Below are 26017 nucleotides of genomic sequence, written 5' to 3' on the forward strand. Positions count from 1 at the left end.
CAAAATTTTTACTTTCCCATATTATAAATGTATGACGTAAATATAAATTTCCAAGTAGACTGTTGAGAATTTGTTTACGAAGTTATATTTAAACTATGCAAACTATATATTTTGAATATTGAAGAATCTGTAACCTAAACATTTCTAACTTTCTAAAAATCAGACAATTACAAGCTAAAGAGAAAAATGAAAAGCAACTACATAAAATTACCTTACCTCTTTTGTGCCTTCATGTGGGAACCAACATGAAGAATTATTATCTTCAGGATCGTTCACATAGGTTGCATCTTCAGTGCAGTCTGCAGCCAGAAAGAAATAGGCATCAATAACCCCTTGGCACTTTTCACCTTCAGATCCTTTAAAAAAAAAGAGATAAAATATTAAATAAACTCTTACAAACTTGAATTCAGAATGAATTATTAAGGACTGTGGTGAAATTACTTGAAAAGATAAATTTGACAACATCTGCCACAAAATAAGTTCCTGTATGCATATGATATTGAATTTGAAGAAGACCTCAAAGCCCAACACTCTCATTTTAAACATGAACTGAGAAATACAGCATCACAAGAAGAAGAAGAGACAGCTCCCAGGCCAATTCATTTTTTAAAATAATCAAATGGTGACTAAACTGTAATTAATAATTGTAAGAAAGGATGGTAGAACGATAAAAAGAACACTGTCCTATAACAAAAATAAAAGCAGAGATTGCAAAAGAGCAGAAGAAAGAAGTGACCTATATTCAAGAGAATGTGACCTATATTCAAGAGGAAAACTAAAATTTTAAGGCCCAGACCTAGAATTCTCAGACAAGGACTTTAAAATGATTATATTAAACTTTCTGAAAAATCAACAGGAAAAGATGAATAAAATAGATAATTAGATAAGGAATTAGGGGATGAGAGATTTTGAAATTGTAGGAAAAACCAAACAAAAAAATGGTAAATCTCAGAATTGTAGGGAAAAAGGAGTTAATTAAACTGGGCTGAAAACCCATTATTGGTCATTAATAGTGGTAATAAAAGAACATAGAAGACCTGATCCAATCTTTTTGTAAACATGACTACATCTCCTAGTAAACAAACAAAAAATATTTGTCAGAGGACAGTATTTATCTAAAGAATCTTTTAGCAAAATATCTCTGGCTTTGGATTGCTTATAGTAAACAAATCTAAACTCTAGGGACTCGCACGGCGTCATTTCTTGGAAAATAGAATGTAAGCTATGCATTTTACAACTGAGTTGTAAATCAGAAATGATTCATAAACTGATGTCTCCCTACCGTGTGAATATTTCACCAAGAAATCTCACATATTACTGGAAAAAAGGAAGGAGCTAGGAACCAAGCACAATATCCCAAATCTCTTCAATCATATGTATGTAATTTGACTGTTTATAAATTTAAGATTACAGAAAATTATGGCTATGTTAATAAAACAATTAATGGATGAGATTATCAGATCAAACACAAGAGAAGAAAAGATCAGTAAATTTAATGATAGGTCAATAAAAATTCTACCTGTAACATTCTGAGAGTAATTAACTCAAACAGGATTATGCTAGCTCCATATAATTAATTGATATGTGTTCCTCCCTCTGTGTTTTTGTGCAAATTTATGTAGTATTAGAATGAATACTTTATTGAAAATTTGGAGAACTTTAATAGAAGGCCATATATTTCAAGTATGCTTTTGTGGGATGATTTTTAAAACTATTTTATTCAGTTATTTAAGAAATTGTAGGATTATTTAGAATTGAAATTTATGATTTGCTCAGTTTTTCCAACTAGTATTTTTTTAGAAATTTATCCATTTCATTTAAATTGTCCAATTTATTAGTATAAAGTTTTTCATAATGATGTATCTGACTAAACATTTGGATTTAACTCTTAACGTCTTCCCTCTGCCTCCCAAGACCTCAAGAAAACAGAGAATTAAAAAAATAAATAAAACAAACGTTTTAACCCACAAAAAAGAGTGAGAAGATGAAAAAAAATGATACATTGACTAAATTAGCAGAAAGGCTACAGCCAAAACACAAGTGAGGGGACATAATTATGAAAAAAAAATTGGACTAGCAGAAATACTGAGATGCTCTGGGTTTAAAAAGCATCTGAGAATCTGATACTAAGGTGGGCTCTGGAAACACGATTAGCTGGCACTGAGAGTCTCTCTCCCAACTCAGTGATCCAGATTATTATTCTAACTCCTCACTCAGCTTTACAAACAAACAATTTCCGAGGTTTGTTTTCAGGAGTTAAAGAATCTCAGGAGCTCCTGCCTTAAGGATACCAAGCTCCTTGAGGGTCCCCTAGCGAAAGCCTAGTTGCCATCCTGCAACCCTGTCATAGAGCTCCAGTCATCATGGCCCATCCTTGTATGGTCAGTTTCCAGTCAGCCTTCTTAGTTCCTCTCCGTTAAATATGATCACCCCACATTTGGCAGAAAGACTCCAAACGAGAGAGAACAAATCTTTATAAACAGTATTTACAGAAAACTGAGACACTAGGCAAAAAAGAAGAAAATTAAAACAAACAAAACTATAACATTTTTAGAGAGAGAAGAAAAGCCATTTTACCCTTATTGAAAAAAAAAAAAAACAATGGCCGAAGTGTGTATAATTTAAAGGATGGAAAACTGCCCTAGATTATTACAAATATAGTAAAACAAATTAAAAATTCAAACTCATTTTGAGATATTCAATTGGAGGAATGGAGTAGAAAATAAAGCAATATGAAAAGAAATAGGAAAGATAAAAGAAATTATGAGAAAATGAGAGGATGAATTTAGGAGATGTGATACCCAATTTTTGGAATTGGGGCTACAGAAAGAAACAGGAAAAAGGACTTTTTAGGGGAAAAAATACAGAAACTACCTAAAAATGGAAAGACCCATGCTTCCAAATAGAAGAGTTTAACAAGAGACAACAAGAACATACTATGTAAAAGTCTCAACATTGTGAAATTTCAGAACACTGAGCAAAAAACATGGAAAAGTGTTCCACAGAAATAAACACAAATTATATATAAAGAAGCACAAGGTTGTCTACTATACACATGATTCTACACTGCTGCATGCCTTTCTTTCACCTTATCATGTATCTCAGTCCTAGATGAATTCTACATTCATTTCCATATTTATGTTTATTTTTTTCTTAATAACCAATGATACCAGGTATAAAATTACACCTATATTATTTAGCATGTGGATGTATTCTCAATGATCAGAAGGCTAGGTCAAATGGTATAGAATTTGTAATATTGACGGATATTGCAAAACTATCCCACTTAGATATTATAGTGATTTTACATTATTGCCAGCAATGGATAGTCATTAAATTGTCCAATTCTAAAATTTTTACCAGGCTAAGAGGAGAAAAATTATATACTTACAGTGTTTTTTAAATTTGCTTTGATTGCATTATGAATAGAGCTTAGCATTTTCCCCACATATTTAGGGATACTCTCTGTGTCTTCGTATGTAAACTGGGTGTTTATATTACTGACTTACCTTTCAGCTTTTTCAGTTTTTCCTTCTTAATTTCTAAGTTATTGATATATTCTCGATCCTAATCTATCTTTTGTGAAGTAAAATGTTTGTGCAGTGTTTCTTTTGCATTTTGATTTTTATGTCTTTCATAAGCAGATATTTTTACTTGTCTTGTAGTGAAATTCACCAGTCTTTTCTTTCTGACATTAACATTTTTAGTATTAACTATAAAAATCTTCCCCATCCATTTTTTTTTTGTTTTTCCCTTTGAGTTTTTGTGGGTAAATACTAGGTGTATATATTTATGGGTTACATGAGATATTTTGCTACAGGCATACAATGTATAGCAATCACCTCAGGGAAAATAGTGTATCCATCACTTCGAGCATTTATCCTTTCTTTGTGTTACAGATAACCCAATTATATTCTTTTAATTACTTAAAAATGTACAGTAAATTATTGTTGCCTGTAGTCACCCTGTGGTTCTATCAGATACTAGATCTTACTAATTATATCTAATTATATTTTTGTACCCATTATCTATCCCCACTTCCATCCACCTCACTATCCTTCCAAACCTCTGGTAACCATCATTCTACTCTCTATCTGTATGAGTTCCATTGTTTTAATTTTAAGCTCCTACAAATACATGAGAACATGTGAATTTGTCTTTCTGTGCCTGGCTTATTTCACTTAACATAATGACCTCTATCTAGTTCCATCCATGTTGTTGCAAATGACAGGATCTCATTTTTTTCTATAGCTGAATAGTATTCTATTGAGTAAATATACCATATTTCCCTTACTCATTCATCTGTTGGTGGACACCCAGGTTGCTTCAAAATCTTGGCTATTGTGAACAGTGCTGAAGTAGACATGGAAGTGCAGATATCTCTTCAATATACTTATCCCCTTTCATTTGAGTATATACCTAGCAGTGGGATTGCTGGATCATATGGCAGTTCTATTTTTAGTATTTTTTAGGAACCTCCAAACTGTTGTCCACAGTGATTGTACTAATTTACATTCCCACCAACAGTGTACAAGGGTTCCCTTTTCTATACATTCCTGCTAGCATTTGTTATTGCCTGTCCTTTGCACTAGGGTGAGATGACATCTCATTTTAGTTATGATTTGCATTTATCTGATGACTAATAATGTTGAGCACATTTTCATATGCCTGTTTGCTATTTGCATATCTTCTTTTGAGCCACATCTATTTAGATCTTTTTTCCCATTTCTAAAAATCATATTATTATTTTATTCCTGTAGAGTTGTTTGAGCTCCTTTTGTATTCTGGTTATTAATCCCTTGTCAGACAGATAGTTTGCAAATATGATATACCATTCTGTGAGTTTTGTCTTTGTTGTTTCCTTTCTTCTACAGAAGCATTTTAACTTGGTATGAGATCATTTGTCTATTTTTTGTTTGATTACTAGTGCTTGTGGGGTATTACTCAAGAAATCTTTGCCCAGTCCAATATGCTGGATAGTTTCCCCAATGTTTTCTTTTAGTAGTTTCATAGTTTGAAGTCTTAGATGCAAGTCTTTAATCCATTTTGATTTGCTTTTTGTATATGGTGAGAGATAGGGGTTTAGTTTCATTCTTCCCCCATCCAAATTTACAAAGCATTTCTCCAACATTCTCTAATATTTTTATACTTTCTTTTTTATGTATTAAAACTTTTATCTATTTCAGTTTAATCCAGAGAATGTTTAAAGGTATAAACAAGTCGAATTTTTTTTTCAGACGGCTATCCAGTTGTTCCATGTTAATTATTAAATAGTCCCTACTTATTCTAATAATCTGAGATGGCAGTTTTATTATATGGTTTTTTTTTCATGTTTTGGATTCATTTTGAGACTTTGTGTTTTGTCATATTTGTTGACTTGCATGCGGTGGTGCTATGCTTTTCATTAATGAAGCTATGTAATCTAATTTAATATATGGCAGAGCTCATTCTATACACCACTTGTCCAAACAATGCACTTTCGCAGAGTACACTTGGCTTTATTTGTCTTTTATTCCATGTGAACATTAAGAAATAAGATGTCAATTTCATAGAACACAAAAATAACACCATTATTTTATTAAAATCTCAATAAACCTACAAAATAATATGAAGAATTGAAATCTTTAAAAGTTGTATGTCCAGTATAATATAAGTTTTTCAGGGGGAAGGTTATTATTATTTTAAATTTACAGATGAAACCGTATGTATCATACATAAGGTTATGATTATGTATGTATGATATACAACATGATATTTTGAAGTATATACACATTGCAGAATGACCAAATCTAGCTAATTAACATATGCATTACCTCATATAGTTATCATGTTTGTGGTAAGAACACTTCTGAAATTATAAAACTCACTGGCAAAAGTAAACACATTGTAAAATTCAGAATACTCAAATAGTGTATGGTAGTGTGTAAATCACTAATATAATTAGTATGAAGGTTGAAAGAAAAAACTATTAAGAATAATAGTAGCTACAGTGTAATATATCTTTAGGATTTTCTTTCAGATTATGTATGCATGTGCCTATACTACAGCAATATCTAAAGTTTTCTCCATGTAGAAGTTGCATGTTTTTGTTACTTTTAGTCCAATGCATTTTAACATTTTAATTCTTGTTTGTAAGAAATATTTTCTTCCTTATGATTTAATTAGCTTTATTCTGTTTATTAAAGTTGTTTATTTCCAATTAGCGACTTAATTAAGAGAATTCTCTTTCAAAGCATGTAAAAATGCTTTAAAAACTTACTATTAAGTGATATGAATGAAAAATACTAAACCACTTTTTTTAATACTCAGTTTTTTAAAAAGCCTTCAACTAAAGATTAAAACTAAAGTCCCTAAAATACTTAATAGATATATAAATAGCAGGCATTTGACAAAAGAAGACTTGAAGGTAGAACAATATACTAAGAAAAATAGATTTTGATAAAGATTGCTTTGTTGATACAGCATTTCCTATTTTCACAAAATCGTTTAAAATTTAAGAAGTAACGTATAATGCATAGATTATAATTAATATTCTGGAAGGTGTTCTACCAGAAGATCCATTACTTTATAAAGGAAAAATAAAACTTTCAAAGTAAATATTTGTTTGCAATATCAACTCACAAATGCAACAATCACTATTTATTTAGGAAAAAAGTTCACTAGTACATGTTAAGTGTTTTAACTCTATGTTTAACTTGGATAAGCAAACTGAAATAATGACATGCTTCAAGAAGAAAGAGATTTAAAAGAATTTCTCTTATTTTCTTTTTTTGTCTAGGATTTTGTCTTTTCTTAAGCATGATTCATATTGTCTTACTTCACTCCGCAACTCTTTATCCACTCTGTCAGTAGCTCTTTTCCTCAAACTTAATAATACACATAATGAACATAGATGATGACACTGAAAAGAAACAGTTCATGTCAGCTCTTTCTCAAGATGTGCACTGTCGACCAATTGTCCTTGAAGGGGCTTCTTCTAATTAATTACCATCCCTTCTCTGTAGAGCAATCATATTGGCAAGAATTGATTGGGCGTGTAAGACACTTAATTTAGTTGTTAGAAAAATCCCTTAATTAAAATAATTTTCCTGCTGGTAAAATTAATGCACCCCATGCAAAATTACCAGCATGATTTTAAAGTTCCTCTTCAATTACATTTTATATTTCATGAGGAAAAAGTAAAAGAAGATCTTAATGGCAGTTATCAAAAGAAATAAGAAGGAATTTTGCAATACGTAAAATGTATAATTCTATTTACATATTTTTCATTTATTTTAACTTCTATTTTGTTTTGAAAACTTGAGAAGTTTCACTGCTGAATCTTCATATTGAAATTCAAAATGAGTTTAAGTGTTTTACTTAAACATTCATTCGGTCTGTGCATTATCACACTGTTTCTTTTCCATTGGAAAGCCCAAGTCATTTAGATTCTCAGATGTAGCGGTCACATAATTTTAATTTTTGTTATAATTAGCTATATTCAGTAAGTTCTGTCCAGTAATTCAAGAAGGAATAATGATTAAATATGCATACATTGTTTTGAAGATAATTGCTTTCTTCTAAGTTTTCCATGAGTAATTTTAAATTTGTATTACACCACCCATTTTCTAAAACATATATTTGTTATTTTACTGCCATTCATAAAGTTGACTATATTTGCTCAAAGCTGATTTATCCATGAGCAATTTGACTTGCTATTATTCTTCCATTTTCCCTCAAAAATACTTTTGCCATTTCATCATTGTGAATATGTTCCCTGTAGCAATTTATAGTTCTCAAAAGAAGTTTAATATTTAAAAATAACCAAACATATGAAAGCATTATTCCTACTATGAGACAAAGGAAAATGAAGTGCAAAAATGATGCAAGCACTGAAATATGTGAACTAATTTGGTTGTAACAGTAGAGAGCATTTCTCAATCTGCACATTGAAAGCATTTAGGGAACCTCAAAAAATACTCTGTGTCCATCTCACTACAATTCCAGTTTGATTGTTCTGTAATGAGAGTTCACCATTAGTATGTTTCAAGAGCTCCTTCAGATGATTCTAATATGTGGTCAGGGTTTAAAAACAACTGAACTGACACAATCCCTAAATAGTACTGAGGTTAATTCCTCTAACTTCAACTCTATTTATTTCTTTGTTTCATCTGATTGTGTCATTTATAAAATAGTAAGTATTCATAACAGAGTCTCTGAAAGTTCCTTTCAGCATCAACATAGTATAATCAACAATGCTTTGCTCTCTTCTACCACTTTTGGTCTTCAGTGTGATCCGATTAATGAACTGATAACTATTTCTGTCACTAAAGGTTGTTAACTCTACAGTATACTATTTTATGAGCATGGTGAAATAAATTATCATGTTTTCTGTTTAAAAGGCTAATTGTTAGTTTACTTCAACACTGTTGTGATGTAATACAATGTTAGAAATTCAGCTGCTGTTGGTTAGCTGTTACTCAAAAACAGAGACATCAAACTGTTAATTTGCTGGTTGTTTGTAAACTGAAGTGCCAAAATATCACTGTCAGAGGAAATATTCTTTAAAAGAATGAAAATACCATATAGTCTTAAGAATGTAAATCAAATTTGCATCAGCTAAGTTAAATAATATTAGAAATGTAATCAAAGAATGACAATTAAGCTCATCAAAACAGATTGCGATAGAAATTGAAACTCTATAATATAAACAAAAACATATATGGGAACACAAGTGCTAGAATGATTTCATTTCAAGTGTGTAAGACAGAAAACTAGGAGTCCTGTTGACACCTTCATCACTTGCTATTTCCAATTCATAAACAAGATCTTCCATTTATTTCAAGCTTCCAGCATTATGACTCACATTATTACTCCAACCAACTCCCTAGCTTTTTTCCTTCTCTTCCATGTGTTTCTCTACTTGTTATAAACTTATCGAATGTGTCAAAACCTATAGTAATTTTCTATTCCTTTTAGAATAGAAATCAAAATATCTAACCCAGCATTTTAGTTCTGGCTTCACCCCCTCCATGGAATTGTTATTAGTCTTTTCTCACAGCCCCAGACAGGCCTTGAAAGAAGCCATTTCTTCTAATATAATGTTTTTACAAATACAATTCCCTCAACCCAGAATCCTCTCTTCTCCAACTTCTCTGCCATGACATTATTCTCTATATCTCTCTTCAGGGGTCATTTTCTCATGGAAACCTTTTCTGGCAACCCAACTCAATATCTCAATTGCCAAGTTTTTTTTTTCTTTTTTTCTAAATAGGCTCATTGCTTATAAGCATTCATGGAATGCTACCTGTTCTCATAAGAGCATTTTGTTTTTAAATAAAATTACAGAGTTATCACTGTATTTGTCCATTAACCACTCCCTTCCAACAAATGGATTTATGAAAGTAGGAAATAGCTCTAGTTTACTTCACTATTATCTCTCTTGTACCAAGTAGATTTCCTAGGATGTAGTCGGTGTTAAACATGTCAGTTAAAGGAATACATCAGAAAATAAGAGTATTAATTTTATTTTTAGTTTATATTATGTTTTGAGATGTAAAATACTTTGTGTGTTTAGAAAATGAATACGTGACTAGCAAATTTTGAAATGATTCAAGCAGATTGAAAAAAATTACATAAATTTGTTACCTGCAAATCCCAATTGCCACATGTATTCAAATTGAGCAGGACCTTTATCTTGGCAAATACCATGGAAGGTGACTCCACAGTAGCAGAGGTGTTGATGAATTAGGTAAACATTCTTCAAAAACCAACATGGATTTTTTGTGCACCCTGGAATGCATACATACTACAAAAAGGAAACAAGGAAAAATGGTAAATTGTTTTTTGATGTATTTTTCAATATATACATATAACATAAACAACTAATTTTTAAAACCACAGTGATTATAGAAAACTTTATGGGACACACTTTTTATACTTCTCTTTATTTCTTCTATTTCTTTATCTTTTCTTTCTGTACTATCTTTTGTCATATCCATGTTCAAAAGCCTATATGATAATCTTTTAGCTTTGACTCACTCTCAATATACAGCAGTCCCTAATCTTCTGTTTGATGGGCTATAATACATCTTTCCCCTCACAAATTAAAAATACCTATGGTATAAATTAAGAGATACACCATTTAAAACACTTTTAACAGTAGAATTAGCACAATAAATGTCATGGTGTGTTCAAATTAGACTTTTGCTATCATTTGAAAATAGTTGAAGATAATCAGGGCATATTGTCTAATAATATGATTTGTTTATGGTAATCTCCAGCATCTTCAAATACAAAAATCATATATAGTTATATCCACAATTGAACTAACTAAATGTAAACCATTTTAGGTCACACTGAGGTCATCACTAAGTTTTAGTACATGCTGCGCTACTTGGGTATTAGGAAGACATCAACCAGCATGAAATGTAAGCCCTAGAGACAAACTAGGGCTATGTATTCTCTTTAGAGCATACCCCTCAATTATTTCTACTTCTCCACGTTTTTTATTAACAAATCTCCCTTGAATTTGGCAGAGAAAAGCACAGCTGAGACATGCAGTACAAGGAATCTGACAGTTCCATTAATGAAATTACTACACTAAGTAAGCATTGTTCTGTTTCAAGTCATGGTGGTCTACCTGGATTTGCAATCACAATTTCCTAATTGCACAACAACCCTAAAGTATGAGTCAACACTAAATGTGAGGAAAAAAAAAAAATTGGCCAGGCGTGGTGCCTCATGCCTGTAATCCTAGCACTTTGGGAGGCCAAGGCGGATGGATTACCTGAGGTTGGGAGTTCAAGACCAGCCTGGCTAACAGGGTGAAACCCTGTCTCTACTAAAAATGCAAAAAATTAGTCAGGTGCAGTGGCGTGCACCTGTAATCCCACCTACTCTGGAGGCTGAGGCAGGAGAATCACTTGAACCAGGGACACAGAGATTGCGGTGAGCTGAGATGACACCACTGCACTCCAGCCTGGGCTACAGAATAAGACTTTGTCTCAAAAAAAAAAAGAAAAAGAAAGAAAAAAAAGAAATAATTTTAAAAATAATTATCATTTAATTATATTAAATGATTACCAAAAAATACAATTTTATGATATATTTCCAAGTTGTGAGATGATCAAAAGCTTTAACCCATTACTTTTATACTGAGTCATCAAATGTTGAACTCTACAAATGGCATTAATCAATCTTCACCGTCAGTGGAGATTGTCTTTATTGGATTTGGGTCCTCATTGTGATAGAAAATATGAAGGCCTAATAAATTCTGAATATATGACTGTACAAAATAAACTTAGCAGAATAGTACATTATTCATATAGATAGGATCCTGTAGAGTCATTTCTTCACTTAAAACTTAACAAAACAATAGACAGTTTTTATCTCTCATCCCCCTCTCACCCTTCCCTCTGAGTCCCCAAAGACTGCATATTGAGTACAGTGTACACTGCTTTGGTGACTGGTCAACCAAAATCTAAGAAATCACCACTAAAGAACTTATTCATGTAACTAAAAACCACCTGTACCCCCAAAAGTATTGAAATAAAAATTTAAAAATAATTTCAGAATATCCTCTTCTGGACACTGGCCTAGGAAGAGAACTCATGACTGAGATCTCAAAGTACAAGCAACTAAGACAAAAATAAACAAATAAGACTTGATTAACCTAAAATGCTTCTGCACAGCAAAAGAAATAATCAATAAAGTGAACAGACAACCTTCAGATTGGGAGAAAATATTTGCAAATTATGCATCCAACAGGGGACTAAAATCCAGAATTTATAAGGAACTCAAGCAACTCAACATCTTCAAAATACAACCAAATAACCCAATTAAAAAGTGGACAAATGACATGAATAGACATTTTTCAAAAGAAGACATACAAATAGCCAGCCCACATATGGAAAAATGCTCAACATCACCAATCATCAGAGACATGCAAATTAAAACCATAATGAGACATCATCTTATACCAATCAGAATGGCCATTATTAAAAAGTCAAAAAACAATAGATGTTGGTGAAGATGCAGAGAAATGGAATGCTTATGCCCTGCTGATAGGAATGTAAATTAGTACAACCACTGTGGAAAATAGTATGGGAATTTCTCAGAGAACAAGAAACAGAAATGTGATTTGATCCAGCAATCGCACTACCGGATATCTGCGCAAAGGAAAAGAAATCATTATATAAAAGAGATACCAGCACAAGTATGTTTAGATTCATTATTCACGATACCAAAAATGTGGAATCAATCTAAGTGTCCACCAATTGATGACTAGATAAAGAAAATTGTTTATACACACATACACGTACATATACATACACACAATGGAATACTATTTAGCAATAACAAAGAATAAAATCATGTCTTCTGCGGCAAAAAAATAACAAAACAGCAACAACAAAAACTAAGTTTGAATTAAGTCCTGTCTAAGGTATTTTGTTTTGTCTGCAATTGTTTTTGTTCTTGTTTGTTTGTTTTTTGAACTAAGAATATCAGAGGAAGTTGGATCAAAGATGTGAATCCCTGTTTCTGCCACTCAGGAGCTAAGGAACCATTTAAAAATGAGACATTAAGTATTCTGTAACAACCTTGAGAGAGATGAGCTGGTAAGGAGCAATGAGAGATGCCAGGAAAAATGACACAAATAATATGAATCCCTGCTCACAGGGGTGCTGTGGTATTCTTCCTACTACTTTAACCTGAAGACCAAATTTGACTTCTGGCTTTTCTTAATGAAAAAAACAAAGTCACCCAGGATATATTTCAATGGGTGTCTGAACGATTTATCTGTACTTATAACCTTCTATATTGAATAAGGACACTATGAAGATATTATAACTTTAGATACAATTTGGATTTAGAGGGAGTTATTTGTGATTGCAGCTCTTAATACCTTTTTAAAATTATTGCAACACCAGTACATTATCCTCTAACATAACAACCTGAATGTTAAGAGCAGTTAATTTAAAAGAGCAATTTATTTAAGCCATATGTAGAGGCTAGGAGTATTTTCATATAGGTCTATCTCTGATTCTGACCTCTCATTTATACCTTGTGTGTTCATGTGAGGATGCTGATACACACAGCACCAACATGAAAATAGATGTACAATATAACTTTTAAAGCATGTTAATATAAGTAAAGTATGATGGTGAGATGGAAGAGTGGAAGCACTTTTTGTGTAAAACATTTAACTTAATGGTCTTTTGTAGGAATTAGATGCATCACCGCTGTATTACAAATGAGCCATTAATCTTGAAGCTTCATCAGTATTAACTTGGTTCAATTTCATCATGTTGTTGAGAGGCTCATCATTTCTGTAGAGGTTCAACAGAAAGGCCTTTTGAGCAGTGTACAAGTTCTTTTTGTATATTTACAAAAGCTTTATTCAGTTTGTTAACTTCTTAATCATTCATAATGTTTATCTTCTTAAGATTAGTGGTAACTGGTGTTGCTTTGTTTTTAGTCTTAAAGTGTTTTTTGGCTTGCTATATGAAATACATTCCTGGCCTTTTCTCTCTTAATTTGTTCTTGTCCATTGTCTATAATACGCATGTGCACCTTCTTAAGCTTCAAGTGATGCCATCTATTGAGTGAATAAACTAAATGTTTGTCTTTAAATTGCTCTGACCTTTCTAGAAGCCAAGGGAAAAGGGGAAACATTAAAATATACCACAGCTGTTTTTTATTGATTAATTTTATACTGGTAGATTCATTTTGGTTTATTGGATGAACCAGATTTCCAGTTGATATTCTTAAGGAAAAATTGTTATATGGTGGAGAATATAAAACAAATGACAATACTTTGGTAATACTATTATGAAAAAATATTTATTATATTGACCAGGAGTCTGCAAAGTGTTTTCTTAAGTACTATGTTTTACAAGTAAGATGATTTTTAACTAAATCAACTTCCTTTTTTTGAGTATGAAGTTCAAAAATGCTGCCAATAAAAGAAAAGTAATTATTTCAAGTTCACAGTGAAATGGCGACTAATGTAATGCTCATTGCTTGCTGAAACACTATTTTTTTCATTTTTGTAAACTTAAATAAAAAGACAATTAAGTGAGTCAAACGTTATTTGTATGACCAGATAGCTGTCTTTGTGGAATTCAGTTATTTTAATGTGACCTCTCTTTTAAAATGAAGTTAATTTTCAGTAGAATGATGATCTTCTCTGTTAAGATATCTTAAGTTTCACAGTGACCTCAGGTACTATGGTAATATTAACTTTGGCCCATCAATCTTATTTAGAACCAAAGAGATTAAAAATTAGTTAGTTTACATGGAAGTGTTCACTTAGTTTGATTTTTTAATTTATTTAAATTAATATTTGGAATTAATGCTTTAAAATAATCCCATTTTAAATACTATTTCCCATTTAATTCATAGATTAGGTGACAAATATTTAACAGAAAATTTTCTGTGGTCTGGGAATTTATATCAAAATTTATACATTTCAAACTTTACCTCTGAAATAGAAGTATGATTATCTTCATTTAAATAAGTTCACTTATTATGGTATGGCGAATTTAAGGTGATCAACTTAACTGTTTGCTTGGGACTTTCTTTTTTTAAAAGCTAAAAGTCTTATGTCTACCGAACTACTCATTCCTAGGCAAACTGGGATGGTTTCTTTTCCTAAGTGTTGATTATACACTCAAAGCTTTATTTCTGAAATTAAGGAGGATGAGTAGTAGAGCTGTATTTGGCATGCCATGAGAGAGAGAAATGATCCTCTGTTGCTGTAGGTTTCTGAAGTGTGTGTGTGTGTGTGTGTGTGTGTGTGTGTGTGTGTGTGTGTTGGGAGAAGGGGGGATTTAGTTACCATAGAATAACCCAACTTAACATGCTTATCAGAAGTTTCCTCCACCTATAGGTGAGACTAAACTCATTATCAAATATATTAAATTAGACCTTATACTATAAAATGTATAGCTCATATTTCTATAAGAAAATAAAAATTACATTAATTGCAGTAAACAATAGGTGTTTATAAGTTGCTAATAACAATATACATGAAAAATAGCAATGTGTTAATCTATCCTGTACTTGACAGCCCACTCGATATATAAAAACTGAAAAGAGGAATCAATTCAGCATTTGATCTATTTCTTCTTTTAGTGAGTTGAATGCCAAGGTTTGGAAATACACAAACATGCCTTTGGAAGCAAACATCTATCTTACTTTTGACAGTGAACTAATTAACTGGTACATATTAGACAACTAAACTTGAACTGACTTGGAACCTCAATAAGCTTGTGAGAGGAGTAATTCTGGTAAGCAAACAGTGAAATTAAGACAAAGATGAAATGGTTTCACAATGACAGTAAAAAGAAACAAGAGAATCAAGAAAATTGTCTATAAAAAGGAAAGTAATCTATTTCTTGTATCTCACGTCACATCAGAAATAAGCAAATTTTGCAAAGTTTTATCAAAGTTTTGTGATTTTTATTTGATTGACACAAAATGCATATTTATAACAATTTTATAACCTTAACCAACTGATTTGTCATTTCATGTGCCAAATATATTCAATGTTGCTTTCCTTAAGGCTTTTCTATTTTATAAGGGAAAACTAATTTTGATTGCTAGTATGAAGAGGATTTTAAAGCAACTTTAGATGCTGATTTCTTATTTCAGCAGCAACCTTTCTTAGGAAAGATAAGGATTTCCATTAGTAATCTTGCTTTTCATGATGTATTAAGCATTGTAAACTTCTCTTTCTTAAAGAAACTATATCATGAAATTATGGCATATACCTAGAATTACAGCATCTATATTCCCTGGTGATTCTATTTATATTTATTTAAAGCATTTGCTAGTTTTTAGAAACCATACAGAAAAATGAAAAGAAATTCCTTCATATAGGCAGATATTAATAGTGGGAAAACCTCACCTCTCTCTCTTTCTCTTTTTTCTTAGTATTTGTATATGTGGCCATTTTACCACATATGTGAATTCATTGTTCAAATGGGTTCAAAAGCATTAACTCATTCTATTCATTTCATCATTTTTTTCAATAGCCTGGATAGAATATTTGTATATTCATTTCCATACTTCAGATAAGGAAATAAAAATTATAGAATTTTTTTCAACTCACACACCTCAATTCTCACAGGTCTAAGACATAAAACCTTTATACTTAGGTTTCAAATCTCATCAATTGTTACTTTATTTTAAAATTTATTCTCTATTCCCCAATAAAAATATTTTCAATGGAAGTTTTAATTGACACATAAGAACTATTATTGTTAAAAATTGGAAGTATATAACCTTATAATTCTGATGTTTTATTGTTTTTATGACACCACCTTCTTGCTTTGACATCACTTATTCACTTATCCTTCTGAAGTTTAAGTACTAATAAATTATTAACAGATTATTTCTAAAATATCTTATTCTATCCAGTTTAAAGAAATGTAATGATCCTTCAAAAAGCAATGATGAATTTACATAAATTAATGTTCAATTTCCACTCATAGTCAAAATCTTCTATGGAAAATTAATAAAGTAAAATCAATAGTAATTATATTATTTAAATTAAAAAAACATTAGAATTATTTTTCCTCTAGCTTTTCTAGGTAGCACCTAAATTTAGGAACTGTATCAAAAAAATGTAGAATAATGCAAAATAAAAAACAAAGCTGGCCTATTTTGGCTCTCTGGGGACCAAGGGAAATCTGATTTTAACAGAAAATTCTCAAGTAGTTTGGGAAATTATATAAGACCATTTTCTGGTCTCCTATTATTACTTTAACATTTTCCCATAAATCACAGTAGTTGCTGACAACTCCACAACCATACTATATTCTAGAGAAATGTGAAAATTCAACAAATATTTTCTGAAATATAACTCTTCTCCAACTTGTTATGCTAAAAGGAGACAAAAAGTTTAAATTACGGCATCCTTGCTCTCACTGAGCTCACAGTCTAATGTGTGTTTACGGTCATTCCAAGAAATCCCATTTAGTGTAGTCACTGCTATGTAGAAAGACAGTATTGCAAACAATGGGAACAGAAAGGAAGAAGTAGTCGACATAATCACAAATGTTGTGAGGTAGTTTCATTCTGGATGAAGGCATGTATTGGGATAGACATGAAATAGGAAATGCAATCTTTTCCATATTTCCATCTATATTTCTACATATAAAATTGTGACTGGAGTTCAAGGAATGGTAGGTGACCATAAATTATTGAATATCTGTACTTTTACCCAAGATATTATAATTAATTTCTAAATTTCCTTTAGAAATACCATCATTCTCAGCACACTATCGCAAGGACAATAAAACAAACACCGCATGTTCTCACTCATAGGTGGGAATTGTACAATGAGAACACATGGACACAGGAAGGGGAACATCACACACCGGGGCCTGTTGTGAGGTGGGGAGTGGGGGAGGAGGGATAGCATTTGCAGATATACTTAATGTTAAATGATGAGTTACTGGGTGCAGCACACCAACATGGCACATGTATACATATGTAACTAACCTGCACGTTGTGCACATGTACCCTAAAACTTAAAGTATAATAAAAAAAAAGAAATACTCATATATGGATATGTGAATGATCAATTTAATTTAATGACTTGTGAGGTGACTGACAGGAATTTCTTTCTCTTTCTTTTTTCTTTCCTTCCTTCCTTCTTTCGTTCGTTCGTTCTTTTTTTTTTTTTTTTTTTTGGTCTGTGTCTCTCTCTATCGCCCAGGCTGGAATGCAGTAGTGCTATATCTGCCCACTGCAACAACCTCCACCTCCTGGGCTCAAGCCATCTGCCCATGTCAGCCTCCTGAGTAGCTGGGACTGCAGACATGCACCACCATGCCTGGCTATTTACATATTTTGTAGAAATGGGGTTTTGCTATGTTGCTCAGGTTGGTATCCAGCTCATGAGGTCAAGTGATCTGTCCATTTCAGCCTCCCAACATGCTGGGATTACAGGCATGCACCACCATGCTCATCCTGAAAGTAATTTCTTAGACTACAGTGATTCATTATCTAATGTTTCCCTCCAAAAATAACACAGATAACACAAAGCAAAACAAGCAAAGCCTCTTATTTTCTAATTATGAGAAAATGACTGAAGAAATTGAGCAAATACTGGAATTTTTCATGATTGTGAAGAAATGTACACTATTCTAAAACATATATGAGTAACTAATTTATTATTCACAATCTGTAGTATCCCATAAAAGTGCACCATAGCTAATGGCCAGAGAACCTGTTCTTCCCCTATTTTCATTTATTTCCTTTTAAAGATTTCTTTGATTTTCAAAAGTATTACTACAAGAACAAAAATGTGGCTACCTAATTCATCACCAAGTATTTGATTTTCTTGTTTTAAGACATGATAATCACTATTATTCAAGATCACTTCTTTATTCAATAGGTATTTATTTTAAGTATGCTCTGGGGAGTTATTAATCACATATGGCACAAAGAAAGTAAAAGAATGAAATTGTCCCAGTTCTCTTAGATATAACTTTAAAATGAACACAAACAAACAAATGAAAATCTCACAATTCCTAAAGGCAATACATTCTAGGACATCGTTAATCCAAGATGCTGCAAGTTGAGTATGTCATTTAAACACACGTAGATATATTTTACTATTTGGGAGTAAAGTAAAATTGACATATATGTATTTATGGGCATGTGTATATATATATGCGTGTGTGTGTTTGTATAAATGTATATACACATGCATATACATTACATATATGCATATATGTATGTATACACATTACACATTATTATATATATACATATATGTACGTATACATTTATATATATGCCTATATATGTAATGTATATGCATGTGTATATATGTAATGTTTTTACTACAAGTGTTTAAAGATTTTCTTCTTAGGAGACAGTTTCTTCCCCTTCTTAAATGTATACATTTTCTTTAAAATTTTCTACATTAGTATTTTATATCACTGTAGACAAAGTGTAATATTCTCCAGTGCTATACTGTTCTCTGATTCTGATGTATTTATTTTTTCTCAAGGACTTTCATTTTTAAACTTTATAAATACAGTGTCTCTTATTAAACTCTTATCATAGCTTTAAATTCAAAAAAATTAGAAAAGTTATGGGAAATCTTTAGAGAGTGAAGTCACCCTTTTCTTTTCAACAGGAAAGCAAGCAGTCTCAAAGAACCATGAAAATGATCTGATTGCATTTAGTCCTAAATCAACTTTCAGCTGCTGAGGTAAAAATGCCTTTGCCGTGACATTACACCTTTGTAGTTGTCTCTCACATACTACATAGACTTGCATGCCAAATGTCATTCAACTTCAGGAATGAATGTGATCATCATGGGCTACAAAAGAAGATAAATGATCACCTTACTCATTTAAAATGATATTAAAACTCTTTTTTTTTTTGCAGTTAAATCTTCCTTTTGCTCTTATAGGCTACATAACATCTATTTATTTCATTTTTCTATCAAACAAATGACTGTAGAAAAACAAAATCCCTATTTTCCTTTCCCAGCTAATTGCTAATGCAAACTTCTTTTAATAGTGGCATAATATTAAATAAACAATCAATTAAGCAATTAAATATATAGCTTTAGGTTCAAGATAACCTACATTGACTCTACTCATTTTTTGTTACAGTTATATTTAATCATTTCAGAAGAAAAATAACTCCTTTAAGTATATGTCATTTTGTTTCCACAACATTATAAATGTTCTGATTGATGCTGTTTTTCACGGCGTAGACAGACATATCTGATAACGTTGCCATCTCAGGAAGAGTACATCTTTAACAGGCTAAAAGTGACTTTAATGTTCTTTTTAATTTTCATAATTAGTTAAAAACTTAGATTGATAATTGACGATTTAACTCTTTTAATACAAGTCAAGTTTATTTAGTAGCATTTATTTAGATTACTTCAATCTATCAGTAGTTTGCATTTTGTAATTTAACTAAAAACTTAGATTAAATATATGTGTCACATATTTTTTCCAATTGTAGAAGTGCATGTGAACTAAATTTTCCCTCAAAATACCTTATTATAATTTTTTAATATAATTTTTATATAATCAAACTTTACCCCACTGATTTCAGTTTATAAATTCAGAAAATGACTTTAAATATATTCTTGCATTTGATTTTCTCTATTTTAATTTAATTATCTTTTTTATTGTGCTACAATAATATCTTAATTATTGGGGCTTTATAATTAATTTTTTCACCTGGTATTCCAAGTACTTCTTTGGTATTTTTTCAAAGTTTCCCTATATATTTTTAAATTTGTTTTTCCAAATAAATTCTTGGATATTTTTTCTTAAATATCCCTTATATGTAAATTATTAAATAACATCTGATACATCACATCATTTGATTTTGTCTTTGTGAATTTTTGAAACTCTAGGGTAATATGATTTTTCTCAGGCTTTGACTAAAAAATAAAATCAACTAAATGGTTTTTTTTTTCAATTTTTTTTCAATTCATGGTAGAACATTGATTAGAACATTTCCTTCCATAAGAAGTAGTAAATAATCAACCTCAGAATTGTATTAGTCATTACATAGGAAACATTTACAGATATACTAGAGTAATAATATAGAAATACAAAATGAATAAAACTTTAAAATATGATAACCTTGCATGAGTTGAAAAAATTTTTTTCAAATAGTCCACTCATTACAGATATGCGCTTCAGATATATTTTAATTCATGGTCCTCATAAAAGAGATCAAGTTGGACTATATTAAAAATATTAAGACTTATTATGATATCCTTCTCTTTAGGTTTGATTTTAGGTAATTTTATAATTATTTCAGATATTTTTTATATCTACCTTTTATATCAGGCATTTTAACGAGATAGTTCAGGGACAATGTTCTCTTCTGGGTTAATTTGGGTACTTTTAAAGTTCAGCTCCTTCTCCCCGGATGACACCATGGAGCTCTCCTATTTTAAGTAGGAGTATCCTACTTAAAGAGATAGGATGCATGTATTAAAAACAAGTACTTGGCCAATTAGAATATTATGGAGTTAGAAGAGAGGCAGCTAAATTTTTAAAAAATGAAATGTGTTTCTTCAGATTTCTATATTCATTATTCAAATGCGAAAAGCAACTTTTTCTTTGGATGAAAATCTCAGTGATAGTGTGTGTCAAACATTTTTGGTACAATTGCATAATTAAACTCTCCACCTCATTTTAAGGAGTTCTGGTCATCTGCATACTGTCAAAAGGATTTTTTTGTGAGTTGAGATAGATTGCTTAAAAAAGTCATCCTAACTCTGAAGAACAGCTGGAAAAATAAACAGTCAGGACTTCAGACAACTATCAATCTAGGGAAACTTGGTAACCAACAAAGAATGAATAAATTCCTTTTTCTGTTCTCATAACAGAAGTAAGAATAGTCAAGAACTGACCTATATTTGCTAATAGTAAGCTTATCCAAAATACAATAGCAACAACCAACAAAAAACTCACTCATATTTTTCCAGGACCTAGGAGGATTCCTGTTTTGGCCCTCCATCTGCCTGCCTTCTTACGCCTGAAAAATTTTCTGCCTGATCCCAGGTTTAGATTGGAAATGATTATGAAGAACTGAGCAAAAGATAGAAAATATTAACCTGTGGATCTCTGTCTCCATCTCCTGTATCTCCCCCTGTGTGAGTGCGTATGTGTGGTCAGTCCCTCCTCAGTAACAGGTGGACACTATTTTCAAATCTGAACTTTCAGCAACTGATGTTAGGTTTCTCTTTTATCTTTTATTTTGTTTGCAATTAAAGTTAAGATATATATCTCATTGAGTGACTATTACAAAGCATAAGGTAAGATCATGGCCTGTCTTCTTCAACATTGTGTGCCTGGAGTTGAGAGTTTCCACAATGCAATGTTTTTGATATTCTTTCAATGAGCTGTACTAGTTACATAGCACTAAGAGATTACAAAAGAATTAGAGAGAGATTTTCCTGAAAGACAAGTGACTAAAGATTTCACCAAAACTTACTGAGGCCAAACAAAAGTTACTTAGTCCATGGGCCTCTTGTAATACCCGTGATTACATCTGCAATCAGAATGTTGGCTGTCTAGTAAATTATGTATGATTCTCACTTTGTAATGTGGATTGCCTTATTTTTTAAATCAGTGTTTCTGTTGACTTTTGAGTACAAGGTGAAAACATGACTTTGCAATTGTTATAGATAACATAAGAATCATGTAGACACCAATTTCTAAACATTAGATGTTCATATTGGGAAGAATACCAGTTAGTGCCTTTTGTGTAAACCAGACCTAGTTTAATGCCTGTTACTCCAGCCAAGCAACTGTTCGGACCCTTTTTCATTCTCAAATGTGTCCTAGTATGAATGATAAATTAGTAAAGTTATGTACACATGCAGGATATGGCATTAGCACGGGCTATTCCTGTCTGCGTTAGAAATGGGACAGCAAAATGTTACAAGCCAAGATCTCATTTGTGAAAGTCTGCTGTTTCACTAAGCAGTTGACAAATGGATCTCCTAAACGTGCCAACCATGTCAAGGTAAATGCAGAATTTTAACTAATGAAAGTTAAATCCATTTGTTCTGAGATATGCAACTAACTAAACATCTTGCTGTTTTGGTTTTTCCTGATCTACACTCAATCCACTTGTATCAGTTAGTTCAGATGGATCTAAAAGCTAAGACTAAAAATGACTGCTAAGAATAAATCTTGATTGACTTCTTTTGTGTATTTTATATACATTTTTAGAGAGGACCTATCACCATATTTACATTCAAATTTATGTGTTCAGTTAGAGAGCTTCTTGAATGATTTTCAGCTAGCAAGTTTACATTGGTGTAAATTTTAGAATAAAATTTCTTGAAGCCTTTGTGGATTTGCTTTCTATTGCTGCTGTAATGAAACACTACAGATGCAGTGGCATAAAACAACATTTATTCTCCAACATTTCTGGAGGTCAGAAATCTGGAATCAGTCTAATTGATGTAAAGTCAAGGTGTCAGCAAGACTGGCTTCTTCTGCAGGTTCTGAGGGGGAAATCTGTTTCTTTATCTTTTTCTCAGCTTCTATTGGTAGCCTATATTATTTGGCTTGTACCTTCCTTCCTTCAGCTTTAAAAAATAACACTCCAATCTCTGCTTTGTTATCATATCACCTTCTCTGTCTCTGATTCTGTATGCAACATTTTAATAAGGACCTCTGTGATTATATCAGGCCCCATCTGATAATCAGGATAATCTCTTCATCTCAAGATACTTATCTTCAACGTATCTGCAAAGTCCTTTTTGCCATGTTAGATAACATCCATAGGTTATGGGGATTAGGCCACAGAGGAAAATTTGGGTACCATTATTCAGCCCAGCATACTCTGGATGCTCAGAAACTGTTGAAGAAAGTTTATGTTCTGGTTTCTTTCCCAAATATTTGTGAAACTCCTTCTAAAGTACTGAGCTTTACCATATGTACAGATAGAATGGCTCTAAATCCTTGTTAATAAGCATCTTGGTAGAAGAGCTGCTATCTTAAGGATCCAAAACATAATATGAAATAGATTCACATAAATAACCTGACCTTATTTTGTTTTTCTTTCACAAATGATTTTTTCTTAACCATAGCAGGCGAATTTTTAAATAATAAAACTTGTTAAAAAAAGTTTTTTCAATTATTTTTCCTGTTCCAGCACTAGTAAAGACATTGTGACATTCTCAATTTCTCTAAGACATTTAAAATGTTTATATGTTTCCTTTAAATATGAATGTTTTAACTATTCACAAGCATTGCACTAATTTGAATGAATTAATCTATCACTTCTTATAGTTGTTTTAATTTATTTTATCACTTACAAAACTTCCGCTGAAAAAAAGCAAGATAAAAGATAAACTTGCAACTCCTTTGGTGCTTACTCTTGTAAATGGATAATAGCATAAAAATCAAGTTTAAAAGTGTGAGAGAAGAAGCTTATGAATTCATTATTAGAGGTCTCCCTTAAATATTTCCTACTCTATAGCTAATATCAATTATTATAGCCAATCAACAGAAAACATGTGGAATTATAAAGTACTTCTCATTGGAAATTAGTTAATTTACATATCATGCATGTAGAGGTAACATTGGCATAGCACTAATTCCTGAGCATTTCTGTATTAGTCCATTCTCATACTGCTAATAAAGACATACCTGAGACTGGGTAATTTATAAGGGATAGAGGTTTAATTGCCTCACAGTTCAGCATGGGTGGGAAAGCCTCAGGAAACTTACAATCATGGCAAAAGGGGAAGCAAATATGTCCTTTTTCACATGGCAGCAGGAAGGAGAAGTGCTGAGCAAAAGGGCAAAAAAGCTCCTTAAAAAAAACCATCAGATCTTGTGAGAACTCACTCACTATCACAAGAACAGCAGCATGGGGGAAACCGCCCCCATGATTCAATTACCTCCTACTGGTTCCCTCCCATAACACATGGGGATTATGGGAACTACAAGTCAAGATGAGATTTGGGTAGGGACACAGAAAAACCAATGTTAATTTTTATTTTTGTCCTAGATCTATTAAGATACTGGTAAATTTCCTGTACATCAAATCCTTCACACATAATGGAAGTTATGTGGTAACTTTGATTTCTATTAATCTTCTCAGTTGAACACATCTGAAGCTTTATTATTGTTTGCTGCCTAGGAAAGGACAAGCCAAAAGGCCCCAGATAATACTATTTATGGTTGACCAAAAATAAAGTTTCTACCACTTTGAATGACTAACAATTTTATGGCAATAAAACCATTTGAGAATGACTTAAACATGAATCCTGTGAAAGATGCTTCTTACGTTATTTGAAAAAATTCTTCCAAGTAAAAGCACATTGTTGTTTGCTTATTTAAAATATGAGAGTAATTTAAATTATTAAAATACATCATAGAACTAGAAAAACAGTAACACATGCACATGAACAATATTTAAAAGTGAACAGCTAGTTTGAGGATGCTGCTCTCTTTCAAGTAGTACTTTAAGCATAAGCCAACTTCCCTCCCAAGAGTCAGTACAAGTACAGGATAAACTACTCAGTTAATGAAGTTCTTTCAGAGAGCCATTGAGAAATATGTCCATGAAAGAGAGAGATGAGAGGAGATGTAAGGCATAGACCAGGACATGAATGAAATGGATCATGATCGTATGGTATTATTGAAGCTACATCAGAGCAATTCAGTGGCTATTTGATTTTGTTATTTTATGCTTAATACATCTGGGATCCTACCTCTTTCTCCCCGTTTTCTTAAAAATGAAGTAGAGCAAGCTCTCTGTTATTATCACACAAGTTCATTCTACTTAACAAAACTCTTTCAAATTTTTCACCTACATGACTAATAATATACATAGAGGAAAAAATCAAGCAAATTTAATGTAAGCAAGCATTTCAGAAGGAAGAACTGAAAAGCAAAGTTTGTGACCAAGCAGTACATATATATATATATACACACACATTTGTGACCAAGCAGTGTGTGTGTGTGTGTGTATATATATATTTATATATATTATATAAATATTATATATATATTTATATATTATATAAATATATATATATTTATATATACTATATAAATATTATATATATTTATATATATTATATATATTTTATATATATATTTATATATATATATCTCATTCTGAACCAAAAGTGCTTAGTCTGTTCCAACAAAGCAAGAAAATAACAAGAAAACAATTTGTCCTAACCAATTATGTGCATCTAACTGTCAGACGCAATGCCCACATGAACCAGAAAAAGATTTCCCAATCTGGAATCTATCTCCTGTTATTACGGTCTGCTAGTCTGAAACAGTTTTTCTTTTGTAAGTCTGGGGTTCTCTAACTTTCATAAAGTTGTATGCATTTGATCTTTCCTTTTTTCTTACTATTTTCCATTTTCTGCAACCTAAACTTCCTCTAAGGAAGAATTTTTCAACCACAACGATATTGGCATTTTGGACTCAATATTGCTTTATTGTAGGAAACTCTCCTGTGCACTGTAGGATCCTTAGCAGCAACTTGGCTTCTA

The 26017-nt window shown here is 31.6% G+C and overlaps 1 protein-coding gene across 15 annotated transcripts in view; it reads right to left on the reverse strand.

The window, feature by feature from the left end:
• The window catches only part of LOC129144272 (protein eyes shut homolog), a 773546-nt gene that overhangs the window by 326290 nt on the left and 421239 nt on the right, over positions 1–26017 (reverse strand). For 13 of the 15 annotated variants that reach the window (XM_063813144.1, XM_063813143.1, XM_063813142.1 and 10 more), the window contains 2 exons: positions 9628–9787; positions 217–356 (listed from right to left, as the gene is read on the reverse strand). In XM_063813144.1, coding sequence (XP_063669214.1) covers positions 217–356; positions 9628–9787 — 300 coding nt within the window. The remainder of the gene's footprint in view (positions 1–216; positions 357–9627; positions 9788–26017) is intronic. The other 2 variants (XM_054685957.2, XM_054685956.2) reach the window with 1 other exon arrangement.

This window comes from Pan troglodytes, chromosome 5, assembly GCF_028858775.2.
Source record: "Pan troglodytes isolate AG18354 chromosome 5, NHGRI_mPanTro3-v2.0_pri, whole genome shotgun sequence".
NCBI lineage: Eukaryota > Metazoa > Chordata > Mammalia > Primates > Hominidae > Pan > Pan troglodytes.